The sequence below is a fragment of the Carcharhinus amblyrhynchos genome, chromosome 3 (assembly GCF_965287045.1).
Source record: "Carcharhinus amblyrhynchos chromosome 3, sCarAmb.v2.hapA, whole genome shotgun sequence".
Taxonomy (NCBI): Eukaryota; Metazoa; Chordata; class Chondrichthyes; order Carcharhiniformes; family Carcharhinidae; genus Carcharhinus; species Carcharhinus amblyrhynchos.
In genome coordinates, this window is record NC_137326.1 from 97,983,332 (window position 1) to 97,996,955 (window position 13,624).

General features: G+C 43.4%; 1 protein-coding gene across 1 annotated transcript in view; it reads left to right on the forward strand.

Annotated features, from left to right (window-relative positions):
- LOC145341466 (ephexin-1-like) overlaps nucleotides 1-13,624 on the forward strand; it is an 81,585-nt gene that overhangs the window by 28,626 nt on the left and 39,335 nt on the right. The window contains exons 4-5 of the mRNA XM_080186431.1: nucleotides 6,612-6,956; nucleotides 9,905-9,933. Of these exons, the coding sequence (XP_080042557.1) occupies nucleotides 6,612-6,956; nucleotides 9,905-9,933 (374 nt within the window). The remainder of the gene's footprint in view (nucleotides 1-6,611; nucleotides 6,957-9,904; nucleotides 9,934-13,624) is intronic.

The following is a 13,624-nucleotide window of genomic DNA, read 5'->3' on the forward strand; positions in this document are numbered from 1 at the left end:
TAGCTGGATTTATTTTAATTTATGGGATGTCGGCACTGCCAGTATTCATTGTTCATCCCTGATTGCCCTTGAACTGAATGGCTTGCACAGGCCATTCAAAAATCAATCACATTGATATGAACTGAAGTCACATATAGACCATGGAAAAAAGAATAGAAGATTTCCCTCCATAAAGGACATAACTGGAAAATAGAAGCAGGTATAGGCCCTTCAAGCCTGCTCCACCATTCATTATGATCATCAAATTCAAGACCTGATCCCTCCTTCCCTCCATATCCCTTGATCCCTAGAACTATATTTAAATACTTGAAATATTATTAATACTTAAATATTTGAAATCACACATTTTAGCCTTAACTATTTTCTATGCTAGTGAATTCCACAGATTCACCACTGTCTAAGAAATTTTTCCTCATCTGAATCCTAAAAAGTTTACTGCTTTTCCTCTAACTATGACCCCCTAGTCTGGACTGTCCCACCATCAAGAACATTCTTGAGATTCCCTCTCACTCTTTAGTGAAGCAGATAGGTTTTTACAACAATAGTGTCATGGCCACCATTAAATTTTTACTTCCAGGTTATTAATTGAATTCAAATTTCACCATCTGCTGTGGTGGGATTTGAACCCTGGTCTCCAAAGCATTATCCTGGGTCTCTGTGTTAGTAGTCCAGTAACAATACCATCACCATCACCTCCCTAGCATACTAATTTTATAATTACTGCTAAACACCCTCGTTGACCCTGAAAAGTTTTAGTGGAATGCCAAATTTCACCATTATGATAAAATGACACATTTGTAAAATTTATTTGAAGTTTGTTTACATCGGTCTTTTAGTTTCCATCTAAATCCAATCATAATTATTTATTTTGCTATTTAAAAATGTAAGCTGGAAGTAAAGAACATAGATTCCTGAAACAAGAACAGAAAATGCTGGAAAATCTCAGCAGGTCTGACATTTTCCAGCATTTTCTGTTTTTAAACAAAGAACAAAGAACAACCCAGCACAGGAAACAGGCCCTTCGGCCCAACGAGCCCACACCGCCGCATCACCCTACACCTATTCTACCCTGCGCGTCTACGAATGGAACCCCTAACTTAGCCAGATTCAGGGGAGAATAGTGTCAATTTGGTAAACCAATCAGCCTAAGAGCACATCTTTGGGGTGTGGGAAGAAACCGGAGCGCCCGGAGGAAACCCACGCAACCACAGGGAGAATGCACAAACTCCCACAGACACAGGCCCAAATCCATGTATCTGCACAGCTAGCAGTGCTAGTCACCGAGCTGTTGCGGCGCCCGTCTACCGGTCCAGGATCAAGCACACACACCGACACGAAGTACTAGGCCACTCCCGGAACCTCCAAGAGCAGCCCACGCACGACCCACCGTGTGCATGCCCCTCGTTTGACAACGAGGTGGACCTCCACCTGCGGAATAAAAAGACAAAAAACGTTAACTTACAAGTCTGCATTTCCGGTGTCTCCCGAGGATCTGACCTTATTTAATAGCCCCTACTATAACCCTCCATCCTCGTTTCGCTCATGTGTCTATCTAATTGAACCTTAAACGAGTCCAACGTTCCCGCCTCCACCACCCTACTCGGTAGCGCGTTCCATACCCCCACGACCCTCTGCGTAAAGAATCTTCCTCTCACATCCAAATTATACCTCTCCCCCCTCACCCTTAAGTCATGACCTCTCGTATTTGTACCCAGTCTAGGGAGCAGTCCTTTTGTTTCAGGAATCTATGTCTTCATCTGTGGGGAGAAAATAGAGTCAATATTTCAAGTCCCAGTGACCTTTCATCAGACTAGAGAATCCCAGCAGCCTAACCCTAACCCCAACCCTAAGTGTTGTTGTATCATTTTAAATGTCACCTTGCAATGTCATGTTCTCTTTCCTGGTTAAAAAGTGAAGGAAAATAATAATTTAATATTTTAGTCTTTTCAGTACTGCTGGACGTGATCTTACCCTGGCCGTGTCTTCATGGCCATATTTTCATTCTGACTTAATCACCTCTTTTCATTCGTGTGATTAGTGTTTTACTATTTTCTTCTATGATCCTTGACTTTATTTATTTAGCAAATGCAAATCACCAAGTCAAGCAGTTTTTTTTTGGCTCTGCTGCATTGAACACAGACAAACTTCCTCTGAGTTTGTGGATTAACACTCTTCTATGATGTGGCACATAATTTGCTCTCTCCCACAGGCACATGGGGTCTGGCACTAATGCCCCATCTGTGGAGGTTGGCCAAGCAGCAACCATGGCTAGTCCTGAATCTGTTGAAGGTGGATTCCTTGGAAGGTTGGAATCAGTAGCTGTTGGGTTAGGTTTGAAACCAATTACTTGTTTGTCATGTCCAGTGATTCCCAGTCATTTGTCCAGGTGGAATTTGCATTAAAGGCCCATCTGGGTGAGGTTTTTCCAGATTGGCCTTCTTGATGGGATTTGTACCTAGGATGGGCTGAGTAGTTCAGCATGAAGTGGCAGGTGGGCATTATGAACTTATTCTATCATTTAGTGGGTTGTTGCAAGTTGAAAGATATGTGGTGGAGTGATATTTGCCAGGGCAGGGAGGCAAGGGAGTGGTGTTGAGAGTAGTGTTCCAGTAATGAAACGCATGGTAGCATTTAGCTGGGTACCAACTCAGTGTGTGTGTGATGATCTTTACAAAACAAGGATGCAGTATTCCGCCACTGAATATGAGAACGCGAGCGTTGAGGTTTGGAGAGCGGTGTTGCAGCACCTCACATTGAACCGGCTTGTTTAGCAATCAAGTTGTTTCTGGGCTTGACCTTGGCTGCAGTTGTTTTTACATGTTCCCGGAAGGTCATTGACCCTCTAAGGCCAATCTGAAGTACGTTGGAGTTGGGCACTGCTTTAACTTGTGACCATTCATTTGAATGTTGAGCTCTTCATGAGCTTTTGCATTGTGAAGATGGAATAAGCAGGATACGGTTTTTGCTGGGCTTGGCTCGAATCACCATGTATTGCATTACTGATCAAGTTTTTACAAGTTCTCACCTAGGGTCTGGTCCAAGGTCTCGAAACAGAAAGAAATCCCACAACCCCAGTTTAAAGTCCAAACAGGTTTATTTGTAGCAAAAGCCACAAGTTTTCAGGACAGCTTGTCCCTTCGTCAGGTGGCTGGGTGTTCTGATCCACACCAAGGTCTCAAAGTCAGGGATTTGAGTTGCAAGGCAGATGTAATCGGAATATATAAATTTTTGGAGGATCATTTTTGTACAGGTTGAACTGGGTTGGAGCCACTATGGAGCCCTGGGGGACTCTATTAGTTTGTCTTTTCCATTTACTTTTTGCCTGTGCAAGATGAACTATGAACCATCGATTGTTCAACGGTGTTCCACTACTTTTAGTCACCGAATGGGGGAGGATTCGCGTCAGATTCAGGGGATGTCAGTGTGCCAAATGATAATGTAGGTGGCTGTGAGGTCAAGGGACACAGCGCCTGTCTTTAGATTTTTTTTGAAAGTCGTTTTCAATGTAAGTGGTTAGGGCCAAAACCTGTGCCTCGGTATTGAGGACCTTGCGGAAACCAGCTTTGTCAATGCTAAGACTTGCTGTCTGTCATTTCTTTGGAATGACATTGGAATTTATGACCATTGTGTAAAACTAATGTGTTCCTTGATGATTAAATTTCATGGTTCCTCTTTGATTTCCTGATTTTTTTTTAACTTTTCTCCTAATCTCTTTATTCAGTCAATGGTGTGCATGGATAGAAATGATGAGTGGAGAGAATTGTTGGAAAGAACCTCAACCGGGCATCTTTAGGTGTACAGCAAATGGAGAACAGAAAACATACCAAAATACTGGAAATCCAAAATAAAAACAGAAAATGCTGGGAATGTTCAGTAGGTCAAGAAGTTAACAGGTGGAATTTCCCCAAAAAATTAGTGTCATAAGGGCAAGAAAACGGGAGCCCTCCATACCAGTCTTTTCAGCGTGAAGTGGATCGCAATCTTTCAGGAGTACTTTTCCTGGACAGCTGGGGGCTCCACAATGATAAGGGGTGGAGCCTGTTAAAAGCCATCTTGCAAGGCGCCCTGATCTGCCACCCACCATGGACATCACACACCCCTCACCATCTTCATTCGCATCATGTGCTCCCCCTACATCGACATGGGTTTGCCAGCATCTGGGCATGAGGGCCCTCCCTCTGGGGCCCCTGGCAGACCCACAACATGCCCCCGTCCCCTGCCATCATGACACCCTTCACGATTCACCCTTGCACAATGCCCTGCATCACCAGCACCCCTCCCCTCCTCCTGTCCCCCCACTGCATAGGCACCCAACGTATCGGCACTTATCATGGTGCACAGGCCCCCCAGTGCATGGGCGCCCCTCATAGCACCCCCCTGTCACCGTCTTAGCCCCCCATCATTGCCCCTATGCAATCCCCACCCCCACTCAATCCCCATCCCCACTAGGGATTTGCCTCTTTGGCCCCGTCCCAGGCACACATGGTGGAGAGGTGGGAAGCATCCAGGAAGGGGGAAACAGCTCTGCTGAATTCCCTAATTCATTTGTGGGAGATGGGTACTGCTGGCTGGCGAGCATTAATTGCCCATCCTTCCTTGCCCTTGAGAAGGTAAGGTGGTCGGGTGAGGTGCCTTCTTGAATCATTGCAGTCCACATACTAATTGCCATCTCAGTTTCATCCACAATGTCATTAGGGAGGGAATTTCAGTATTTTGACCCACTGACTATGAACGAGCAACAATGTATTTTCAATCAGGACTGTGAGTGGCTTGGAGAGGAACTTGCAGGTGGTGGTGTTTCCATGTATCTGCTGCCCTTGCCTTTTTAGACAGAAGTGGTTATGGGTTTGGAAGGTGCTGTCTAAAGATCTTTGGTGAATTGCTGTAGTGCATCTTGTAGATAGTACACACTGCTGCTCCTGAGTGTCGGGGGAGTAGAGAGTGGATGTTTGTAGATGTGGTGCCAATCAAGCGGGCTGCTCTGTTCTGAATGGTGTCAAGCTTCTTGAATGTTGTTGGAGCTGCATCCATCCAGGTAAGTGGGGAGTATTCCATCACACTCCTGATTTGTGCCTTGGAGATGGCGGACAGGATTTGGGGTGTCGGATTGTAAGTTGCTCACTGCAATACTCCTAACCTGTGACCAGCTCTTGTAGTCACTGTTTTTAATGTGGTGAGTCCAGTGAATTTATGGTCAATGGTAATCCCAAGGATGTTGACAATGGGGGAATTCAGTAATGGTAACATCATTAAATGTCAAGGGGCAGTGGCTAAAGCGTCTCTTATTAGTGATGATTATTGCCTAGCATTTGTGTGGCACGAATGTTACTTGCCATTTGTCAGCCTGAGCCTGGATGTTGTTCAAATCTTGTTGCATTTGAACATGGAGAAACGGAAATCCAGACAATTTGATGCTTCAAGCTGTTCTTGCCAATAAAAAGGGACTAAGAAGATAATAATTCTGTGTGCACCTGGCTTGAATCAGATTATTGGGCTCCCACACTATTTTCCAGGCTGATCAACAGGCTTGGTGAGGTGGTAAGATCATGCCCAACATTTCAGGTTGATCACCTTACTTTGGTGATCTTATATTTCAAATTACCTTACTTCTCTAACTTTGCAAATTCTTATGAGAGGTTGTTAATTGAAATATTAACTCACGTTCGTTCTTCATGGTTGCTGCTTGGCTTACTGAGTATCTTCAATAATTCTATTTTTATTACAAAACACTGAGCAATTGCCATGTCAGAAAAAAGTTCATTTTTACATCTGCTACAAACATGAGGCAGATTCAACTCTTTTTGCCAATTCCAAGAATGATTAAGTCTGTTAAAACTGCTTGTTGTATTATTGAATCCACTGGTACTGTCATCAGGTTAATACCAGTTAAATCTTTGGATATTCTTTGCTCTGCATTTTAGCTCCAGCTACAGATTCCATGCTTATATATTGCAGTCTTCTGGTTCAATCTTGACTTGTTATTCAAGAGTTTATTTTTTCCTGAACTCTCTGAGGGAATAGAAAACTCTTTCACCTTGAAGGAATTAAGTTGTAAGAACACCAACCAAATTGGCCACCGCTTCTCCAAACACTCAGAAGATACCACATGAATAGAGTTATCACATAAATAGATGAGGTTGTTTTATGGTCATTGGGAGATGATAAATTGCTCAATGTCCTCCAATAGTTCTAAGCAATGATAAGGATTGGGGGGTCGGGGGGTGTCTTTCGGGTAAATGATAAGGATTAGGTACTCATTAACACACCAGTACATTTATTCAGCTCAGTGTTTTCTCTTAAAATCTGTGAAAATTACACTTGTTTCAAAACATTCCACTTAAATTTAACTCGTTCTCATATAGTGAAAGAATAAAAACTGTGATTTAGGCAGTGATGTGCTGTTTTTAGCAATAACCTGAATGTTATGAGACATATTCAGAAGTCTGTTGACGGTTATATGGTAAGGACTCCGAAGATAATAAAATGAACCCCTCTTGGTTTGTTCTAAATTTGAATATGGTAACTGAATATTTTTTATATTTTACACAATGAATGATTGTTACTATTAAAGTAATAATGCACCATTGTGTTGTGAATGTTGATGGTTGCAGGTCGTCAGTACCAAAGAACCTTGGATTTAACCATTGGATTGCTGGTGATGCAACAATGTTGCCCAGTTACCATAGGTCTTTGCCAGTTTTGGAACTGCGTGAGGTACAAAAAGAAAATCATGCACAAAGACCTTATGACAATGAAAATTGTCCATTGACGTCGAATCCTGAAAATCTCCTAAAGAAAGCCAACAGTTCCATTCCAACTCAGGGTAAAGTCACTGGTACAGAGACGCTGGCCAATGACCTTGGATGCTGTACTCTCAGAGAAGGAACTCAGACCCTTGAAAACACAGGTCTAAAGCTAATTTCATTAATGAATCCTCCAGAAGACAACTCAAACAGGTAAGATATAGCTGAGAAACCATTAAATAATACAGTATTTTGGAAGTATACAACAGAATGAGACTAGCATAACAAAGCATTATCACTTTTCAGGGGCCTGGAAACAAATCCAGTTAAACAATATAAGTTTTATGAGCCCTAAATGAAATTCAGTTAGGCAGGTTCAATTCAATTTCTATTGATCATGAAACACTGGCACAGAACTGTAAATAATCATGAAAACTCTCCCATTCTAACAATTTTGTCCTGAAAATGGCAACCTCACTTATGAAAATGCCATAAGGATGACTGGTAAGGTAAACATAAATCCCACATTAAGGTGCAAAATTAAACTTTACATCTGATCTGTGATGTCGAATCACATTTTGCTTGTGAACGTTTATATAGAAATAGATGAAATAATCCTGTCATCTCCAGGAGCTGAGAGTTGACTTTTGAATGAAAGGTAGATTCCCTGATTGAGTATTTCTGGCAGTGGGAGCAGGTACTGTCAACAAATCAATAATTTTAATGGATAGAGAGCTGGACTGGCAGGCTCAGGATGTCCTGAACAGAACCCAGTGAATGTCACTCTTTGCTGCCAATGCCCAATTAGAGATGACCCTTCTAGATGTCTCTGGAGATGCACATGAGTGAAACCCCGTCCCCATCTAGTTCCCATGTAAACATAGATTTGTAACATCAGGTGGCATAGTGGTCCAGTAGTTAGCATTGTTGCCATACAGCAGGTTTGATTCCAGCCTTGGGTGACTCTCTGTGTAGAGTTGGTACGTTCTCCCCATGTCTTGCGTGGGTTTCCTCCAGGTGCTCCAGTTTCTGCCCACAGTCCAAAGATGAGTTGGTTGGGTGGATTAGCCATGATAAATTCATGAGGTTATGGGGATAGGATGGAGGGGAAGGCCTGGGTGGAATGCTGTTTCAGAGAGTCCATGCAGACATGCTGAGCCAAATGGTCTTTCTTTGCACTGTAGGGATTCTATTTTATAATAGAAAATATCATATTGGAAATCTCACCAAGAAAAAGAAAAGTTAGTTTAGGGGACTGAAAATTGCATGTTGGTTCTTTAGATGTACCCTTGCGAGATCAGAGTTAAAGAATTTCAAAAGGATGATGCAAGATCTGATTTGAAGGGATTTATTCCAAATTCTGGGTCAACGAGTAAGATTTATTCTGTTAAAACAAGCATGGTGGCACAGTGTTCAGCACTGTTGCCTCATAGTGCCAGGGATCTGGGTTCAGTTCTGGCCTAGGGTGACTGTCTACCTGGAGTTTGCATGTTCTCCCCGTGTCTGCATCAGTTTCCTCCTACAATCCAAAGTACAGGTTAGGTGGATTGGCCATGTTAAATGCTCTTTTGGAGAGTTGCTGCAGACTCAATAGGCTGAATGTAGGACTCTATGATACTTTCATTTGACTTATTATTGTCTCATGTATAAGTATATAGTGAAAGGTATTGTTTCTTGCGTGCTATATAGACAAAGCATACCGTCCATAGCGAAGGAAAGGGAGAGCACGGGATGTAGTGTTACTGTCATAGCTAATGTAGTGAAAGATCAACTTAATGAGAGATAGGTTCATTCAAAAGTCTGATGGCAGCAGGGAAGAAGCTGTTGTTGAGTTGGTTGGTATGTGACCTCAGACTTATGTATCATTTTCCCAATGGAAGAAGGTAGAAGAGTGTATGTCTGGAGTGCAAGGAGTCCTTAATTATGCTGATGTCTTCTCCAAGACAGCGGGGAGTGTTGACAGTGTCAATGGATGGGAGACAAGTTTGAGTGATGGACTAGGCTTTATTCATGACCCTTTGTAGTTTCTTGCAGTCTTGGATAGAACAGGAGATACACCAAGTTGTGATACAACCAGAAAGAATGTTTTCTATAGTGCATCTGTACAAGTTGATGAGAGTTGTAGCAGACTAGCCAAATTTCCTTAGTCTTCTGGGAAAGTACAGGTGTTGGTGGGCTTTCTTAACCATAGTGTTGGCATAGAAGGAACAGAACAGGTTGTTTGTGATCTGGACACCAAAAAACCTGTAGGTTTCGACCATTTCTACTTCGTCCCCATTGATGTAGAAGGAAAATGTTCTCCTCTATACTTCCTGAAGTCGATGATAATCTCCATCATTTTGTTGACATTGAGGAAGAGATTATTGTTGTTGATTCTATGGTAGCTTGGACATTTTATTTCTGTTCCAATGCTACAATGTTGGTTGCGAACAGAAAATAATTAATCCAAACTACATATGATGGCACAGTCATTAGCACTGCTGCCTCACAGCACTGGGGACCTGAGTTTGATTCCTGGCTTGGATCACTGTCTGTGTGGGGTTTGCACGTTTTCCCTGGGTTTCCTCCGGATTCTCCAGTTTCCTCTCACAGTCCAAAGATGTGTGGGTTAGGTGGATTGGCCATGTTAAATTCTCCCTTAGTGTACCTGAACAGGTGCCTGAGGTGGCGACTAGGGGATTTTCACAGTAGCTTCATTAAATAAACTTTCTAACATATAAACACCCAATATATAGGAAATATCAGATGGATGAGTGTAAATTGTACACATGAATGCAGGTCCAAATTCATTTGGTTCATGCATACTTTCAGAACAAGTGAGAAATACCACACAAATCTAATTCATCCCTCAGCATGGTGTTTACTTTTTGCCTCTGTTTGTGGGCGTTAACTACTTGGGGGAGGTCTATGCATAATTGAAGAATATATTGATAACAAGCATGAGGATGATATTAAGAGTGCCACAAAGTCAATAGAAGAGAGTGAAGGACACTAAGTACTAGAGGGGAAAATAAATAGAAAACAAATCTATACAAGCTGTTGATAGGTAAATAATATTTGTTCAATGTAGGGAAGTGAAAGACTTCATAAATATATTATTTTTATTCCAATGAAAACTATGCTATGTAACTCATTGATTATGTCTTTCTGTACCATTTTAGATTTCTTCTAGCAAGCTCACAGCAAAATGGTAATTCTCCAGCAAATGCTTCCATAACCAGATTTAAGAATGTGTGGCATTTCATTGAAAACATAGGTACTTTCCTATGAATGATCAATGTCTTTGAAAATTTCAAACCATTGCATTTCTAATATGATTTAAAGAGAATACTTTGTCATTAGTATCCTCTCTAAAATGTAAAGGTTCAAAATTATGATGAACCTGAACATCCCATTTGTTGTGTTTTTTTGTCTCGTTGCTGTTGATTTTATAATATGCATGTTTGTGAAACAGTGGGTGCTGGCTTGGGGGAGTTACTGAGCCTGACAACATGTGGGAGGTGAATTAACATTAGTACATAGTTATTAATCCAAGGTGCTTCAGAAATTTGTTTTTGCATGCCACTTCATCCTTTTTTTTATACTACTTGGCTTAGTAACTGCATCAAGGCAACATCATAGGCAAAATATTATTTCCATAAATATATCTAGACACAAGGCAAAAAGAAGAACCACAAAAATACTAAAATTAGTGGTAATTTTTGATGGTCAAATGTGATTACAAAAAAGCAGATTATTTGATCATTACCTAATTTATGTTTATGAAATCTTGCTGCACAGAAAATGGTAGCCGCATTTCCAAAAGTGACTACATGTCAAAAGTACTTCAATGGGTGCTGAGTATTTTGGGATGACCTGAGATTGGGGAAGAAGCTATTTAAATGCCAAGTCTTTGTTTTGCTAAACTGGCTAAATCTCCCAGCTCAATTGTTAAACCTGCAGTTTTAAGTGCTGTTGCTCTGGAGCAGAATACACAACATGTTTTGCATGTGGTTTTTTGCTACTCTAGATAAGGAAGAGAAGCATTTTTATATATCGTGGGCTAGATTTTACAGGTGTAGCAATGGCAAAACAATTAGCATTCACTAGCATTACTCTGTGAAACTGACAGCAACCTCTCTCGTCCGCTCCTGCACAACTAAATGCTGAAATCTGGAAATTACTGTTAGTGATACCCTGCTCTTCCACAGATTGTGTTTCACAGATGCAGCATAGAAATCAGTGATGACATGAACTTCAACATTTTATGTGCTATTCTTGCTGCAGAATCCCATTATGCCTTGTTGAATGAGAGTAACTGCATTTTAATGGCATACAAAGTCGTAATGACATCTGAACAACTTTTCTGGGCTTGGAAAACTGATTATATAAGTTTGGAGTGTAATTCCCTCCATTCTGTGATAAAAATTCCATGGACATATAAAGTAATATTTAAAAAGCATTCTTATGATGTTTCCACTTATGCCTTCATCTTATGTATCCCAAAGCTATTTCTAAAATAATTTTTAAAATAGTAATCAGTGCTTTTCACTTCTTGGATTGCTGTCTGTGAGAATTCTTCAATCTGAGGTTTCTTAGGCTGCTTGTTGACTTCACTGTTCATGGATGTCAGAGATCTTCTATTGCTGGTGCCAGATTTAAATTGATGTCATGACTGGGCAAATTGTTAGATCTTTGTGATCAACATTTTGAAAGTTAAACTGAGCACTGTCTCTTCACCATTGACTGCAACATGCTGGCAGTTGGGTAGTGCAGGATGACAAGCAACAGAGTGCAATCAGGGACAATAGTAACAAAGGAAGTTACCTCTTGGAATTGTCTCTGGTATTTGCTGGAATACAATGGGTGGATTTTTACAAGAATGATTCTAAGGGGGCAATTTTACCATCGCATTGCGCCCATTTCTGGGTGTGATGCAGTGATAAAGTTGGGAGTAATGCGTGATTGGCATGGTTTTTGTGGCCACCGCCATTTTATGAGCACCAGATTTCTGATGCAGTCAGCCTCTTGCCAGAAGTGAGGGAGAGGCATTTAAATTTATTGGAGTGTTGTTTTACATCTGCTTAGCAAGCCCGGCGCTGAACCGTTCGTGCTCGCGTCCCTCTCGCCACACCTGCACACCACCCCCCCCCCCGCCCCCCCCACCACACCTTACGACCTCGCTTGGAAAGGTTCGCACTGATGAGGAATAGTCATGCTCACCGTGAACAGGGAGTAATCAACATGGCCTTGCTGGTAGCGGGGGACATTGAGGCCACACAGGGAGGCTGAGGACAAGGGGGCTTCCCCTTTGGGCAATACCAGACTGGCAGGGTCACCCTGCCACCTAGGCAATGCCAGTTTGGCACCTGGACAATGCCCGCTAAGCATCTGGGCATTGTCTGCTGCAATGGGACAAATGGGGGGATAGCAGGGCCAGTGGGGAAGGGACTAATATGAGGGAGGGACAAAAGAGGGAGGGGGCCTACTGCCACACTGCAATGGTCAGTGGGGTGGGGGAGGGAGGAAGAAGGGAGATGGGGCCCACTGCCATCCTGCAATGCTCAGTGGGGGAAGGGCAGTGGGTCTGCAATCTATGGGGGAGGGCAACGGTTCTGCAATCGATGGGAAAGGGGGATCCGAGATCAGTCTAGGAGGCGGGGGTGTCAACGGGGGCTATACCTTGAGCCGCGGGCCCCCGCGATTGTGTGTGGGGAGTGGGGGTAGCTGTTTCAGGCCATCTACATTGGCAGGGGGCTAACCGCTCACTCTTTTCTGTCAGACCACTGCTCCTAGTAATGCACAAGTGCAGCATCAGAGGCCTGCACATGCACATTACCTTCCTCTGCAGGCTTTCGGGCACATTAAGCCCTACCTACAGGCTTCTGCAGTGAGCAATAGACTTATTGTCCCCACCCAACACCCCCCACCCCTCCCAGGAGTATCACAGCCCTTGCCCCTCTGAGGGCTACCCCCTTATCCCTGAAGGACTTGTGTCATCAGATTTTACTTCTTCTGTCCACACAAGAGAAGAATGTCACCAGAAGAAGGCAAAGACAAATTCGGGTCCTTACCCCCTTTGAGGAACTGGCACTGGAACTTGTGGGAGAGGAGGGGATGCAGACCATTAGTGAAGCGTGGTGAGGCTGGAACATAGAAGTGAACACCTGCCAATCCTCCAATCATTGGAGATATCGGAAATAAGTTGCATGCAGCCCAGATTCCTCTCCCTCCCTACACTTAACCTTGTGTCCTGTTTTGCAGAAAGGGACCTCTATGTGCCTGAGCCATTTGGCATTGCGCCCCACCCTGCCATTCCCACTGGTCCTGCCCCTGACAATTCGGAGGACTCCTTGGAGGAGGCCGATGAATGGATCTCCGAGGCCAGCAGTTTTGCACCAGCTTCCAGCTCGCTGTTTACCATCCCACGGACTCTCACATTGTTGGATCAATTTAGTGGCGAGGCACCTGGGTCACTCTTTTGTGTGCACGACACATCTGCCAATGTACATTGGGTGGAGAAGGGAATGTCTGAGGCCTGTGGCATGCAGAGCCTGCCGAAGATGAGGACTTGGCTGACCCCAGGCTATATGCTGGGCCTCTGTGACCCTTCTCCCTCAGCTGCTTGAGATGCAGAAACAGAGCCAGGGAATGCAGGAGGGACTGACAGCAACACTGGACTGATTGCGAGGCTGCTGGGAGGAGGCCCAAGCTCCAGAAGGGCTAGATATTGCCTGTCTTGCATGATTCCCAAGCCAATAATGCAGAGGTGGTGTTGGAGGTGAAAAGCCTGGGGCAGGAAAACCTCACCATGAGTGGTAGTGTCCAAGAGACGGCCGAGTCATGGCGGGGCACAGCAGAATCCCAAAGGGCCATGGCTGAGTCACAGCAGGCCACAGTTG